At 42.5% G+C, this 15,115-nt stretch overlaps 1 protein-coding gene across 3 annotated transcripts in view; it reads left to right on the top strand.

Annotated features, from left to right (window-relative positions):
* The first annotated feature begins 6,848 nt into the window (after positions 1 to 6,848).
* Ocrl (OCRL, inositol polyphosphate-5-phosphatase) overlaps positions 6,849 to 15,115 on the top strand; it is a 58,637-nt gene continuing 50,370 nt past the window's right edge. For 2 of the 3 annotated variants that reach the window (XM_026784859.1, XM_026784858.1), the window contains exons 1-4: positions 6,849 to 7,061; positions 7,304 to 7,383; positions 10,735 to 10,814; positions 14,021 to 14,059. In XM_026784859.1, the coding sequence (XP_026640660.1) occupies positions 7,023 to 7,061; positions 7,304 to 7,383; positions 10,735 to 10,814; positions 14,021 to 14,059 (238 nt within the window). In that variant the 5' untranslated portion in view covers positions 6,849 to 7,022. The other variant, XM_026784860.1, reaches the window with a different exon arrangement.

The following is a 15,115-nucleotide window of genomic DNA, read 5'->3' as shown; positions in this document are numbered from 1 at the left end:
TCTCAGTACTTAGGAATTGAATCCTGGGTGTCTCATATGCTAGCAAAGAGCTCGGCCCAGGATCTCAAGTTTTTGTTTTTGTCTCTGAAAATCCTATGACTCCTAACTGACATTGTGGAATAGATCAAAGATACACATTGAGAATTCAGGCACACTGGGATGCTGGTAAGATTTGGAGATTTGTGTTTCCTTAAAGCTAAAACTACATTACCTTGCACTTTGTTCCATGACCACTTAACTCTTTATGGGACTCTCTCACCTTCCTAGGCAAACACTCCTCCACTAGGCTATATTCCCAGCCCTTTAATGTCTTTTCTATACAGCCATTATTACCTTTATGGAAGACTTAGCTCTTAGAGTCCTTACATTAATATACTTTCGTATCTATGCAAATCTCTTAATTTTTTTTTTTTTATCCAACAAGGAGTTCCCTCAAAAACCACTATCTGGTAGGCACTATTTTAAGGTTCAAAGACTATAAAGTGGGAAGAAAGAATCTTGCCTTTTCACCAAAGTTGATTCCTCTATCTCCAGGCTGGATCCTTGTCCTTTCCAATTACTGAGGGTATTTGCATGGGATCTTTGGGTGGGGGAAGAAAGGTTTTATTTGGCTTACACTTCCGTATTACTGTATGTCATTAAAGGAAGTCAGAACAGGGACTCAAGCAAGGCAGGAACCCGGAGGCAGGAGCTGATGCAGAGGCTATGGAGGACCGCTGTTTACTGGCTTGCTCCTCATGACTTTTTGCATGGGATCTTGCAGCCTACTTAATCTAATATGTGCTGGCTCCTATCCCTTGGCTTTAATGGGCCTTCGGGCTCCATTGAAAGCCTGTGTTACCCTTCTAGCTAAGTTCATTACTTTCTTCCTCTTTGTTTTCAAAGCTCTTGAATATGTGGTGTCTTGTCTCCACTCTCTTAAGTCAGAGCTCCCTCCTTGCATTCTCTGTAACCTTGTTTCTATTCTCACCTCTAATTGAAACCACACATCTGGTTGCCACTAGTGGACTCCTAGCAACAGACAAAGAAAGTCTCTTGGCCTTCATTTTTCCTTGGCCTAATTTTAGCACCTGATGTTGCTCACCCTCTTCTACAGATTGCTCCCTTTTCATTTTCATTTATTACCAATGATTGCCAATGCAGGAAAAAGTGAACAATAGAAAAATAGACGCACCCAACACCCAGTTCTAACTAATCTTGCAACAGCAACTTTCATTGTGTTTGAAGAAATAAATATTAAAAACTAAGTCTGAGGGCATACACCTGTGATCCTAGTACTTGAAAGGAGGCCAAAAGATCATCACAAGCTAAAGGACAGCCTGGTTTACATAGCATGTTCCAAACCAGCCAAAGCTACATAGACTCTGTCTTTTTTTTTTTTTTTTTTTTTTTTTTTTTTGGTTTTTCGAGACAGGGTTTCTCTGTGGCTTTGGAGCCTGTCCTGGAACTAGCTCTTGTAGACCAGGCTGGTCTCGAACTCACAGAGATTCGCCTGCCTCTGCCTCCCGAGTGCTGGGATTAAAGGCATGCGCCACCATCGCCCGGCCCCTAGACTCTGTCTTAAAAAAAAAAAAAGACAGAAAAGAAAAAAAAAGAGAAAAGATAATAATATTCACATTTGCCCCAGGATCCTTCTCAGACCTCTCCTCCCTTATAATTTTCTGATCATGCCCCTTTTGACAGTTATGTACTGCATCTATGTAATCAACACACAGCAATTTTCAGAATTTGGATAAATATTATATGATACCTTTTTGTTTAACTCCATAGTTCTGAGATTTAATTCTGTTACTACTTAAAGCTCAAATTCATTCATTTTATTCCGAAATCATGAAAACCGAAATTTAACCATTCGCCTTCCAGCAGACATTTGATATGCTTCCATCTTTGTTACAAATAATGCAAAATAATTTATTTCTTTGTTTAGAAAATTAGTTTTGCCAGTGTTTCTACCTAGGAATGTATTTCTGGGTTTAAGAGTGTCATAGGGTTTCCTTCTAGTGCTGTGAAGAGACACCATGACCATGGCACCTCTTCGAAGGAAAACATTTAATTGAGGGTGCTGGCTTCCAGTTTCAGAGGTTCAATCCATTAGCATCATGACAGGAAACACAGTGGCAGGCATGCAGGCAGATGTGGTGCTGGGGAAATAGCTGAGAGTGCTACATCTTGCAGGCAACAGTGTGGTGGGATATTATTTGTATTTTAATAAATAAATCTTGCCTGAAGACCAGAGGCAAAGCTAAAGCCACCAGAGGCCAGGTAATGGTGGCACACACCTTTAACCCCAGAATTTGGGAGGCAGAAGCAGATTGATCTCTGTGAATTCAAGGCCACCCTGGGCTACACAAAATTAATGCAGAAACAAATCCAGGTGGTGGTGCCACACCTCTGATCCCAGCACTAGGGAGTCCTGACTTTAATCCCAGCACTAGAGGGAATATAAAATGGGAGGAAAGAGAGGCTTAGTTAGTTAGTTTGCAGTTGCCCAGCCTCTGGCGAGGCTTCTCTGGTGGCTTGGCTGCCTTGCTTTTCTGGTTTTCAGGTAGAGCCCCAATTTCTGTCTCTGGGTTTTTATTAGTCATGCCACACAACAGGAAATCAACTGAGACACTGGGTGGTATCCTGAGCATAGGAAACCTCACAGCTGCCCCCACACTGTCACACTTCCTCCAACAAGGCACACCCACTCCAACAAAGCCACACCTCCTAATAGTGCCACTCCCTATGAGATTATGGGGGTCAATTACATTCAAACTACTACAGGGTGTGTTCTCACTTTCATTGGACATTGTCAATTGTTCTTTACTAACTTAGAATGATAGTACAAATTCTACCCAAGTTATCTGTGTTCTACACCCTCAAAAACACTTGATGCTGCATCCAAGGGAATGCAGTAAAGGAACTGCCAACAGGACAGCTGCACTTGGGGAGGGGGGTTCTTATTGTTAGCAAAACAGAGGCAATATCCAGAGGCATCTGGAAGAGTCCAGAGCAGAGAGAAAAGAAAGCAGACTGGACATGGCCAGGGCTAGGGAAGTGGGAAAGCAGGAGACAATGGTGGAGATAGTAGGAGATAGGACGCAGAGCGAGAGTGGGGGAGAGCAGCAAATAGAGTCCCAAAACAGTGGGGGGCGGACAAACCAGGCAGATTATAATAAGGTAGCTGGAGGGAGGTATTCATTGGGGGGGGGGGATGGAAAAACCTGTTACACAAGTTCCTGAGGAATGCTGGCTTTTATCTAACCATCAGAAATCCTTCTATTGTCAAGCTTGAAATCATTTCTAGACATATAGAGGGCCAGAGACCTAACAGACACTACCTAACTTTTCAATGTTTAGCCAAAAAAAAAAGATTGTGAAGCAATATTTCATGATTTTATGTTTTAATTTTTCTGAGTAGTAATAAAGCTGTGCATCCTTTTATGTTTTAGCAGTCACTAAGGTGTACTTGACAATTAATTATTTATTCATATATTTTATTGTTTTCTACTAGATGGTGTGTGTGTGTGTGTGTGTGTGTGTGTGTTTTGTATTGTTAGGTATTAACCCCAAAGCCTGGAACGTGGTAAATAAGCATTTTACCACTAAGATGAGTTTCATCTCCTTGTTTTCCTTGGAATAAGCTCTCATTATATAACTTCAACTAGTCTTGAACTTGCTGTGTTACACAGGCTAGCCTGAAACTCCTGAATATCAGGCATGTGTTATCATGCCTCACTCTATTGTCTTAAAAGTATATGCATTTGAAAAGTAGTGTAAAAAAAGTACCATTCTCACTGTATTTTCTTTTTTTAAAAAGTTTTCATTGTTGATATTTTGTTGGTTTTTTTGTTTCCATTTTTTGTAATTTTTTTATTAAAAATTTCTGCCTCCTCTCCACCTCCCTTTTCCCTCCCCCTCCCCCCCTTCCCCTTGCCCCCTCTCCTCCCCCTCTCTCTTCTTTCCAAAGAGCAGTCAGGGTTCCCTGCCCTGTGGGAAGTCCAAGGTCCTCCCCCCTCCATCCTGGTCTAGGAAGGTGAGCATCCAAACAGGCTAGGCTCCCAGTGCATGCAGTAGGATCAAAACCCAGCGCCATTGTCCTTGGCTTCTCAGCAGCCCTCATTGTCCACCATATTCAGAGAGACCAGTTATATCCCATGCTTTCTCAGTCACAGTCCAGCTGGCCTTGGTGAGTTCCCAATAGATCTCAGTGGGTGAGTGCTCCCCTCGCGATCTTGACTTCCTTGCTCATGTTCTCCCTCCTTCTGTTCCTCATTGGTACTTTGAGAGCTTAGTCCAGTGTTCCAGTGTGGGTCTCTGTCTCTATCTCCATCCATCGCCAGATGAAGGTTCTATGGTGATATGCAAGATATTCATTAGTGTGGCTATAGGATAGGGCCATTTCAGGTTCTCTCCTCAGCTGCCCAAGGACCTAGCTGGGGACATCTCCCTGGACACCTGCGAGCCCCTTTAGAGTCAAGTCTCTTGCCAACCCTAAAATGGCTCCCTTAATTAAGATATATACTTCCCTGCTCCCATATCCATCCTTCCATTATCCCAACCATCCCATTTACCCAAGTTCTTCCCATCCTCCCCTTCTCACTTGTCTTTCCCCATCTCCCTTTTCCCCCATCCCACCCCACCCCCCAGTTCCCAATTTTTGCTCAGCAATCTTGACTACTTCCATTATCCAGGAGGATAACTATTTGGTGCTGGGGGTTGCAGGGACTTGTGCATACTAAATGTCTGTATTATCACAGGCCCATAGCCCCCACCCCTGCTCTCCCACTTTCTTTTGAAAGTCGCAAAGTTTTGCTTTTCACCACTTGATTTTTAACCTACCTGTCCTAGTTTTCTGTTGCAGAGATAAAACACTGACCAGAACCAACATGAGGAGGAAAGGGGCTAATTTCACCTTCCAGGTTAGAATTTATCATCAACATAAGCCAGAGCAGGAGCTGAAGCAAGGAATCCTAGAGGAATAGTGCCTACTGGCTCGTTTCCCTTGGCCTGCTTAGCTATCTTTCCTATACAGCATATACGAAAGACCTATCTGCTCAGTGAACTGAACTCTGCCACATCAGTAATCAGAAGAATGCCTTCACAGACCAATCTGATACTGGCAATTCCCCAGTTGGGATTCCTTCCTCCTGGGTGTGTCTGTGTTTGTGTTGAGCTTACAAACCCTATGACATTCCACCCTTTGTCAATTCTGACACACAAACACACAATTTTAAACCAAACCTTTTTTATTTCTTTTCTCTGGGATCTCATGTTAATCTCAATACGTTTTAAAGTTTCAGTCTTAGCCAAGCAGTGCTGGTGCATGTCTTTAATCCCAGCACTTGGAAGGCAGAGGCAGATGGATCTCTGTGAGTTCAAAGGCAATCTGGCCTACAGAGTGAGTTCCAGGACAGCCAGGACTTTTAAACAGAGAAAATCGGTCTTGAAAAACAAACAAAAAAAATAGTTTTAGTCTTTTAAAAATACCAATTATTTTAAAAGCACATTCTCTTTAAAGATCTAAAGTCTCTTAACTATAGGTTGTTATAAAATCCAAAATAAGTTTCATACCTTCTTATTCCAGAGGGAAGAGCCTGGGCACAGTTAAGATCAGGTCAGGTCAAGGCCAGGCAACAATCTAACAATGTAAAAAGCTTAATGTCTGATATCTGGGACTCATTTGTGATCTTCTGGGCTCTAAAGTGTTTGGTTAACCTCACCTCCCCAGCTCGGACATATAGAGCACGCACAGCTTGTTTCGTGGGCTCAGGCTGGCTACTAACTATAATACCTCCAGAAATTGATTTTTCTATCCATGGTGTGAGGTAAGGATCTAACTATATAATTTTCCATGTGGAAAAAAAAATCAGTATCCCCAGCGGTATTTAATGAAGAATCTATTCTTTCTTCACTGATATGAAATGGCACATATACTGAGTAATCCATCTTCTATATGTGGATGGCTCTATTTAAGGGCTGTGCATTCTGTTCCATTGGTCTGTGCTCATACTATAGAGTCTTAACTAGCATAGCTTTAAAGTAAGTCTTGATATCTAGTCAAATATAGATTCCGGAGCAAATGAATAACACAACTGAAGTGGTAGTACTTTGGGGCAACTATTAACAGCCTGGAAAAGTTACAGGAGTTCTTCGGGTGGGGGAAAGATTCAGTAACCCAGCTCAGATATCACAAAAGCTTGTTTACGTGGCCATTTGAAAGGCGAGAAAACAAGAAATTGGAAAAGTCATTCCAAAGAAAATATGAATAAAGTTTATTTGGATCAAAATGATCATGAGAGACGAAGAAAGCATGTAGCTTTTAAGTTTTCAGGGCAGATGGCTGAGTGGAACGGACTAGGCATGTGTGATTGAACTTCACAAATTCGGAAATCACCTGAGGAGGATGAAATGCAGGGGTGGGGGTGGGCCAGAGGGCTAAGCTCTGGGTAATTTCCAAATTTAGGGGATGGAAGAAAAACATGGAAAGAGAAAACACCTTAGAAGATGACCGACAGAGAGCTTCATAAGTTTAAAGGGTTTTTTTGTTTTTTTTGTTTTGTTTTGTTTTGTTTTGTTTTGTTTTGTTTTGTTTTGTTTTGTTTTGCATCATGCTATGGTTCCTATAGGCCCAGCTCATCCGATGTGGCTGTTTCTTTTCTCTGTCTTCAAAGTCCTCAGAACCTTTCTGCTGCTTTGCCTTGTGCTGGACCAGCGGCTACAGAGTCCTCAAGTCCTTCGGGTGTCTGGCTGCAGTTCCCCAGGTTGGTCGCAGGGGGCGAAATCTGCGGCGGCCTGGCAGGCGGGCGGGGGCGGGAGGCGCCGCTCTCTCTCGGGTCAGACACTCTCCTCCCAGCTCCCCAGCTCCCCAGCTCCCCGGCTGCCTCCCAGGCTCCCGGGCTCTTGGGCTTCCCAGCGCCCGTTGGCGCCCGAGCCCTTTCTGTCCGCCTAGCCGAGGCGGGTGGGCGGCAGGCCGCAGGAGGCGGTGTCGTGGAATCCGCTGGCAGTCCGCAGCCCCGCAGAGCCTGGAGGCCGCCCTGATGGAGCCGCAGCTCCCGATCGGAGCTCAGCCCCTGGCCGTATCCGTCTGAGAGAGGGGGAAGGGGAAGGGAGGCCACGGGGGCGGGGGGCGCGGGCCGGGGTGCCGCACGTGTAAGTCCTGGGGCTGAGCGGAGCAGGGAAAGGGGGCCGGCTCGGGAGGGGACACTGGGGGAACCTAGGAGGGCGGCTGGTGTGTGCCGACCCCGTGTCACCCCTCCTATGCCGTCTTCAAAAAAAAAAAAAAAAAAAAAAGGGAGAGACCCTTGACCAGTACCTGCATATGGTGGAGGGTTTGGAGATGAAGGGTCCCCTCCGGGAGCCCTGCACCCTGACCCTAGCCCAGAGGAACGGGCTATATGAGTAAGTAACCACCTGACTTCCAAGGAGGAGAGCGCCTTCTTCCATAAACCTCCCTGAGTCCGAAACCGCAAGGAGCCAGCCCCCTTGGCCAAGCGGGCAACAGGTTCACAGCCAGGTGTGCAGAGTGAGCGCTTCCTGAGCAGAGGCCTCCCATCACCAACTTCTAAGTTGCTAGATAACTCCAGGCCCTGTGGCTCAGTGGAAGGGCACAATGGACAGGGAAGCAGGAAGCCTGGGTTCTTTAGTTCCTGCACCCTGTAACTGACATGTGTTGTGTAACCAAGTTAATAAGGTTTTCTGAGTCTTGGTTTCTTTCCTCTTATGTTGAATAAAAGCATAAACTGTCTTAGAACTTTTGGAGGTTTAACTGGGGGAATCATAAGTGTAAAAGTGGTTTACAAAGTAAAAGTGCTATGGAAATGCTCTACTGTTAATATTCCAGACTTGTCTTTTCCCCATTCGACTGGCTCTTCCAGTCCCTGAATCCTCTTTTTCCATTTGCTTGAAGCCATATTCATTAATTCACTAATTTGTTGGCATAGGGCAGTAACTCTCTCGCTGGACTGGACTGTTGGAAAGAAAAGCTAATGAAATGTACAGAAATAAAGCGATATTTGATATTTTATCAGTGCAAGTCACTTCCTTGGATGATAGGAGCTCAGTAAATACTGTTGACTGATTGAGCAAAAGATTATTTAGATAAGCTTTCGTGAACAGCTGCTAACCTTGCCCCCTTGCCACTAATGCTTCATCTAAAGTTTCCATGGTTACCATTATACATCACAATGCCCTATCCCTGTTAGTGTGGAAGGTACTACCCTTGGTTCACTGGTTTCTGGGAATCAATTTTTCTCCCCGTTTAACAATTGTTGAGCACTTAAATCTGAACATCTCTTAACATTGGATTCTGCATGAAAATCCGTTTGTCTCGGGCCCTACTTTTTAATCCTGTCTCTAGCTGCACACAGAAGAAAAGTACCATAAGCCTTGCCTTGAGGCTACAGGTAACACTGTAACTGATTTCAGCTAGGTCTTTGAAGTAGCTCTTTCCTAGATCCTGCTTGGTCGGTTGTAAGACATTCATATTATTTTCCCTAGACTTTATAAAAATCCAGGAAGAGTAGTTTAATAAGAGTGCATTCAATGGAACAGTGAATTGAAAGGTTCGATTTCGCGATCATGTCGAAAGGTGGAAACAGTATGAAGTAGTATAACCTGCACAAACCAGTAGATTCTATGTCTCTTGGTTTCCTCTTCAGTTAAAAAAAAAAGAGCCAAAGTTAGAAGAATCAAGTGGAATAGCTACATCATTGTAATGACCACAACACAGGAATCTAACCCCCTGTTTAGTGGGTTTAGAACTCTAAAATGAGAGCCCGTAGCTGGTCTTAGAATAAGGAATTTGTCCTGTCTAATCTCTTGTACTAGAAAAGCTTTTAAACTTGGCAAGGGGAGCACTCTTGACTATTTCCCCACAGAGAAATCAAATCCCTGTGGTATGAGTGCATATAAATGCTAAGGGTATAGCAACTACTACTGCATGGTGACTTGATGATAGCTCTAAGTGCTTATCATGCCCCTTTATAGATAGAGAAAGGGAGACTAGGTTTCTTGTTCAGTTATAACATTGCATTTCTGAGATCTAAACCTATGCAGTATAATCCAGAATTCACAGAGAAAAGGTTTGTTTTGTTTTCTAGACAGGGTATCTGTGTAATCCTGGGCTGTCCTGGAACTCATTCTGTAGACCAGGCTGGTCTTGAACTCAAAGATCTGCCTGTCTGTTTCCCCAAGTGTTGGGATTAAAGGTGTGGCTGTGAAATTTCTTTTTGAAAGCATTCACTGCAGACAGCTAAAACTATAATACCATCTGTACGCCTCAAAGGTTTTTTCCTCTTAATGTCTTCTCTGACCTAGGTGTTCAGAACTTTTTACATTCGGACTTTTTCTGTCTTAGGACTTGAAGCCTAGCTCCACATTTAGCTCTGTGGTTCTGAATATGGAAGAGCTTTGCTTGAGAGACCAAAATGAAAAATAAACATATAGGGTTTTGCAGGGAAAACAATGAAATGTTAAAAATATTTATTTCTTCAGGGAGTTTCATTTGGAAATTAACCTCTGCTTATAGTGTAATTAAAGTTGTTCACCTATTTAACCAGTAGTGATTGAGTATCTGCTAGACTGTAGACCCATCTGAATAGGGTCATTGCTCTGAAGGAGCTCCACTCGAGGGGAAATTAATGTAACTGCTGTTTAAGTGTTCTGTTGGAAGGCCAGGCTAGGGGGAGAAGATTGCTGGTTCTGCTTGGAACTGTTCGGAAAAGGCTTCACAGAAGAGAGCGGATCTGAAGTGGGGCTCAGGAAGAAAAGAGATATTCTTGAACAAAACTGAAGAGTGCTTGATGAAGGAAGCAGTTGATGTTTAGAACAGCGGTTTCCTAATTAGGTTATACTTGGATTCTGTGCCACTCAGAAGAAGTGATTTTTAAAAAGTGAGCCCAACGTGGTGGCATGCATCTACAGTCCCTGCACGTTGGAGGCTGGGCAGAAAGATCATGGGTTTGAGATCAGCCTGAGCTATATACTGGGTTATAGGCCAGCCTGAACTGCAGTAAAACCCTGCCTCAACAATGTAAGGAGTAAGAATACATGAATTTAGAAGTCTTGCACTTCATACTTGGAAGCCAAATTCATTCGTGCTTGCAAAAAAAAAAAAATACCAGCCTGAAGTTAGAAACCAGAGAACATACACAAAGGGTGTGAAGGCAATCCACTTATGGTTTGGCTACCTCTTTGCTGTTATTTTACTGGTCCAGGAATAATTCTTCTTATTCTTCCAGCAACCTACATGCATGTGCCAAAGAGACAGAACCCTTCTTTGGTCAAAGACATGAATCCGAACGGGAAAAACTAAAGACCAGGTTGTCTGGTTCATTGATTCAGTGCACCTGAGTGTGATATGCCAGTCTCTAACCTAAGCACTAGAAATACTATGACCAAAAAGATAGCCATGGTCCCTGCCATCAGTGAGTTCCCTTAAAGTTATAGGTTCTCCAGTCTGATGTTTATACAATGAACTTGTATAACTTGGGATGCATGCTCTTAAGACTGTTTTTAAGACATAAACATATACATTTTTTATGCATGTAAGCCAGTTTGGATGTTCAGATATTGATCACCACTCTTAGCCCTTGAGCAGCATTTACTAATTATGATACTCAGATTGAACGGACTAAATCCAACAAGTCCAATAAACATACAATTTTTGTATAGCAAGACAGCAAGGTGTTTTGTTGCTAAAGATTTGGCATTTTCAGTAACTATTCATTAATACATTCTTATGTTTTCTAGGTTAATAATCCAGTTGCATGGGAAGGAGCAGCATGTTCAAGATATCGTTCCTATAAATAGCCACTTCAAATGTGTTCAAGGTACTTGCTTTAGTGGCTTAGCTAATTTTATAAGGCTTCGCCTTGGTCATTAATGCAGTGTATAATGCCATACATATTCAAATTTGTCACTGCATGTAAAATGAAATATATTACTCTTCACAGAAAAAGTTAACACTTCTAACCGGCCATTGAAAAGATAAGTGCTATGTTTAAAATGCTGAATGTATTTAGCACCTGCTTCACTGAGTAGGGTTGGAGATATGTATAACTAATCTTTTATGCTGACTGACATATATGTGGGTTTAAATGACGACCTTGGGCTTAACCAACGTTCTGTCCATTGTAAAGGATTCCCGTACTCGGCACTTTGGATTTAAGTCACCTTGGCAACATGAGGTATCTGACTGTCATGCCTCATACTCAGTTCTATCGGTTCTCAAGCCTTGACATTAGTGAATCATAACTCTGGGGAGGGAACACTTGGCTTTCTACCCTCACATTTGAGGACTGAACATAGAAAAATCTTGGTTCGTTTTCTGTAATGAAACTCAAAAGCTGGGAGAGCCGTGTAGGAGGTATTGCTTCTGTAACTTCCCATTGCTCTAGAAAGGAAGCAGGTTACTAGAGAACAAATGTCTTATGCCTCCCAAAGGTCCAGTGCTTCTTTCAGGGAGAAGCATTCTGTACCCAGTGGAGGATCTTGAGAGCTTGAGTCCCACCTTGCTCAGATGCTTTCTACATTGAACTTTGATCTTTTCACAACAGTAACATGCATTCTGTGAAAGGGTTGGAAAGAGCAGCAATGCACGAAGAAAATAAGTCACCTAAAGCGTCCTTTAGAGACACTTAATATCTATTTTTTTCTCTGTGCACACAACACATCATTTAAGCAGGATTCATCCTATATAAAATTTTTCTCTCATTCACTTGCTACTATATTACGAGTGTTGTCCCATGCTGTCAATGGCTATACGCTGTTCCATTTTATGGATAGCTCATAATCTAATTATTCCCTCTGGTTGACATTTGGACTACTGTTCACTGGTATAAATAGGAATGGGGCAAACATCTCTGCACATAAATCTCCCTGCATATTTATTACTTGTTCAGGATTTATCCCTGTAAGTGAATGTAGTCAGTGTGTATGACTTTTAAAACAGTGCGCTGGAAAGAAAATACAGTGTGATTAAGAACTCAAAAATCCTCAGCTGGCCATAGTGGCTCATACCTATATCCCAGAAGGGGACTAAAGCAGGAGGGTTGCAAAATAGAGGCCAAGGAAGAGTTCCAGGCCAGACTTGGCCATGTAGGGAGACCCTGCCTGCAACAACAACAGCAAAAAGCAAAAGGAACAAGGAGAGGAGAAGGTAGGGAAAGGAGGAAGAGAAAGAGGAGGGAGTACATTGAAATACGTACAGCAGTAGCGTCTAAGGTGTGTCGAAAAGCAGGCCAGTTATTGAACCTGCCCTGCACAGGAGACGTTGTAAACAAGGCTCCTACATGCTGCAATAGGGTTGCTACACTCACAAAAGAGCCAAAGGTTTCGGTGTCCGAGCATGATTTGGGCCTTTCCTACTACCCCTAGGGTCTCATTTCCATTATTTTTAGTAAGAAGTAGATGGCCAGCTGCTGTATTGCAGTGGAAGGTGTATGCCATTTTCCCCCATGACAAATTGAAATGATATGCCCTTGAGTTTTCACTTCCTTTCCATTTCCTGACTTGCATGTCTATTTGGGAAACTAGTCACTCAGAGTTTTGTGGAACTAAAGGGCATTGCAGAGCATTGCGTCTTCATTTCCTACTTATGTCAGCCTGCAATGGAGAGCAGAGGGACTACACTCTGCTATTGGACAACTTTGTGCCTTACTTACACTTACTTACACTTACTTACTTACTTACACTGCTCTTTGCACCTGAATAGTAGAACCTGGTGTTGAATTGAGTGCAGTGAGGGAGCTGGAAAAGTGTGCGGCTTCCCATCTGATCAACAGAGGTCGTGGTTGATTCTAGCTCAGAACCAAGTGTCAGCTGTGAGACAGTAGCCTGTGCTCAAATCTAGGGAAGTCAGATAGTCCAGGCAAAAAAAGGAAGTCCAGGAAAACCAACAAGAGAAAAGAGAACTCTAAACTTGCATACAGCTTGTGCTGTCTTCTCTCCCCCCTCCCATTGACACATAACACTTGTGCATATTAGGGAGCACAGTGTAACAATCTGAAATATGCAATGATCAAATTGAAACAATAGCATTTCATTGTATTAGGAACTGTCAAAGACGTCTAGTTTTTCTAAGATCTGTAGTAATGTGTGATCTACTGTTATTACCCTGCTATGCTGTAGAATACTAGGCCTTAGTCCTCCTATCTAACTGTACTTTGCTATCCCATATTTACTCTCTCTGGATCCCTTTACCCACTACTTGACCCCAGTCTCTAGTCCTACTCTATGCTTCTACGAGATCATATTTTAGCTTCCATGTGTAAGTGAAAATATGCAATATTTATCCTTCTGTGATGGTTTATTTCACTTAACGTAATGTCCTCCAGTTCCATCCAGTGGCCAAAAGGTCTGAATTTCATTCTCTCTGTCCTTAAACAGTATTCCACTGTGTGTTATACACTAGATCTTCTTTATTCATCTGTCTGGGTCATCACGTCTCATGTGAATCATGCTCCAATTAAGATGGCATTGTGTCTGAAACTTCTTATTGGATATGATACCTTTTAGACACACAGATATTCACTAAAGCCTAAGAGAAAAAAAACTTTTAAGTATGCTCTACTCTTCAACAGGGCAAAAGCAGAGATGAGATCATTGACAAATTTTCAGAGACTATGTCTGAGTTGAGAGAATAATTCTGTGAGAAGAATTCTCTGAGGCTTTTAGTCACTTTTCTCTAGCTTCCTATAAGATCGAAAGAACACAGAGAGCTAAACTGGCCTTCACTTGCACAAACATGTTATCATGGTCCCTTCTATTAAGTCACCATCCCTTGATTTTCTTTGAGGAGTTCCAGTTGGGTCCTTGATCAACTCATTTTTTTAAGTTGAATTGTACATAACCTTTATAACCTGGGGCTATAAAAATTATTTTAAAAAATATTCCAAACAAAAGCAGTCAAAGGATTCTTTAATGTATTCTGAGACTCGGGAGGGGTGACTGAGTGATTGTTTAGTTATGAAGTAGTGCTTTAGTGGTAACGAGTAGTGTTCTCTCTGATTCCATTGTGTTTTTCTCCTCCCCGTAGAAGCAGAGGAAACTCTTTTGATTGATATTGCTTCAAACAGTGAGTATCTTTCTGAATGGAGTTGATTTTCATTCTACAAATATTGACTTTATCACTCTATATTTAAGAAACTTTTGGGGGCCACATGGTAGTGGTACACACCTTTAATCCCAGCACTCAGGGGGCAGAGGCAGACAGAACTCTATGAGTTTGAGGCCAGCCTGGTCTACAGAGCGAGTTCCAGGACAGGCTCCAAAGCTACAGGGAGAAACCCTGTCTCGAAAATCAAAAACAAACAAACACAGAGAGAGAGAGAAAATGAGAGAGAGAGAGAGACAGAGAGAGAAAAAAAAATTTTCAGGGGTGCATCTTGCTTGTATTTAGCCATCTCATTTTGTGGTCACTATTTTCTTAATGCTGCCCTACAAATTATCCTCATCTCTCAAAGTCATTCCATCTGAGCCTGAGAAAACACAGATAGCTGCTAAGAATCTTTAAAAACCTGAAATGTGATCAGCTCTTCTGCTGAGGAGCATTAAGCCACCTGAAGCTGCAATTATTGTCACTACCAATTGCATCACTGCTGTGGAACTGATTAATTATAAAGAAGAGCTAGAAAAATGCTTAAACACTTGAGGTTTCCAGATCATGTTTGTGTGTGCGTGTGTTTATGTTAGTACATATGCAAATAAGCATGAGTGTGTGTGCACATGTACACATCTGTGCATTTGTGTTGAGGCCTTGGGTCAGTGAAAATAAGTAGCATTTTTAGGTGTTGTCCACCTTTGTTTTTGAGACAGGGATTCACCAGCTTGGCGTTTCCCAATTAAGCTTGGCTGGTTGGCCAGTAAGCACTAGGAGTCTACCTATTTCTGCTTCCCCAGCACAGATTACAAGTATGCTCCACTATTTCGAGCTTTCTTACATAGGTTCTGAAGATCAAACTCAGGTCCTCATGCTTAAATGCCAAACACCTTACTGATAAAGCTATCTACCCAGCCATATTAGCTTTTTTTTTTTGTTTGTTTGTTTGTTTTTGTTTTTCGAGACAGGGTTTCTCTGTGGTTTTGGAGCCTGTCCTGGAACTAGCTCTGTAGACCAGGCTGGTCTCGAACT

Source organism: Microtus ochrogaster, chromosome X, assembly GCF_000317375.1.
Source record: "Microtus ochrogaster isolate Prairie Vole_2 chromosome X, MicOch1.0, whole genome shotgun sequence".
Classification (NCBI taxonomy): domain Eukaryota; kingdom Metazoa; phylum Chordata; class Mammalia; order Rodentia; family Cricetidae; genus Microtus; species Microtus ochrogaster.
This window is presented reverse-complemented; position numbering and strand designations above follow the sequence as displayed.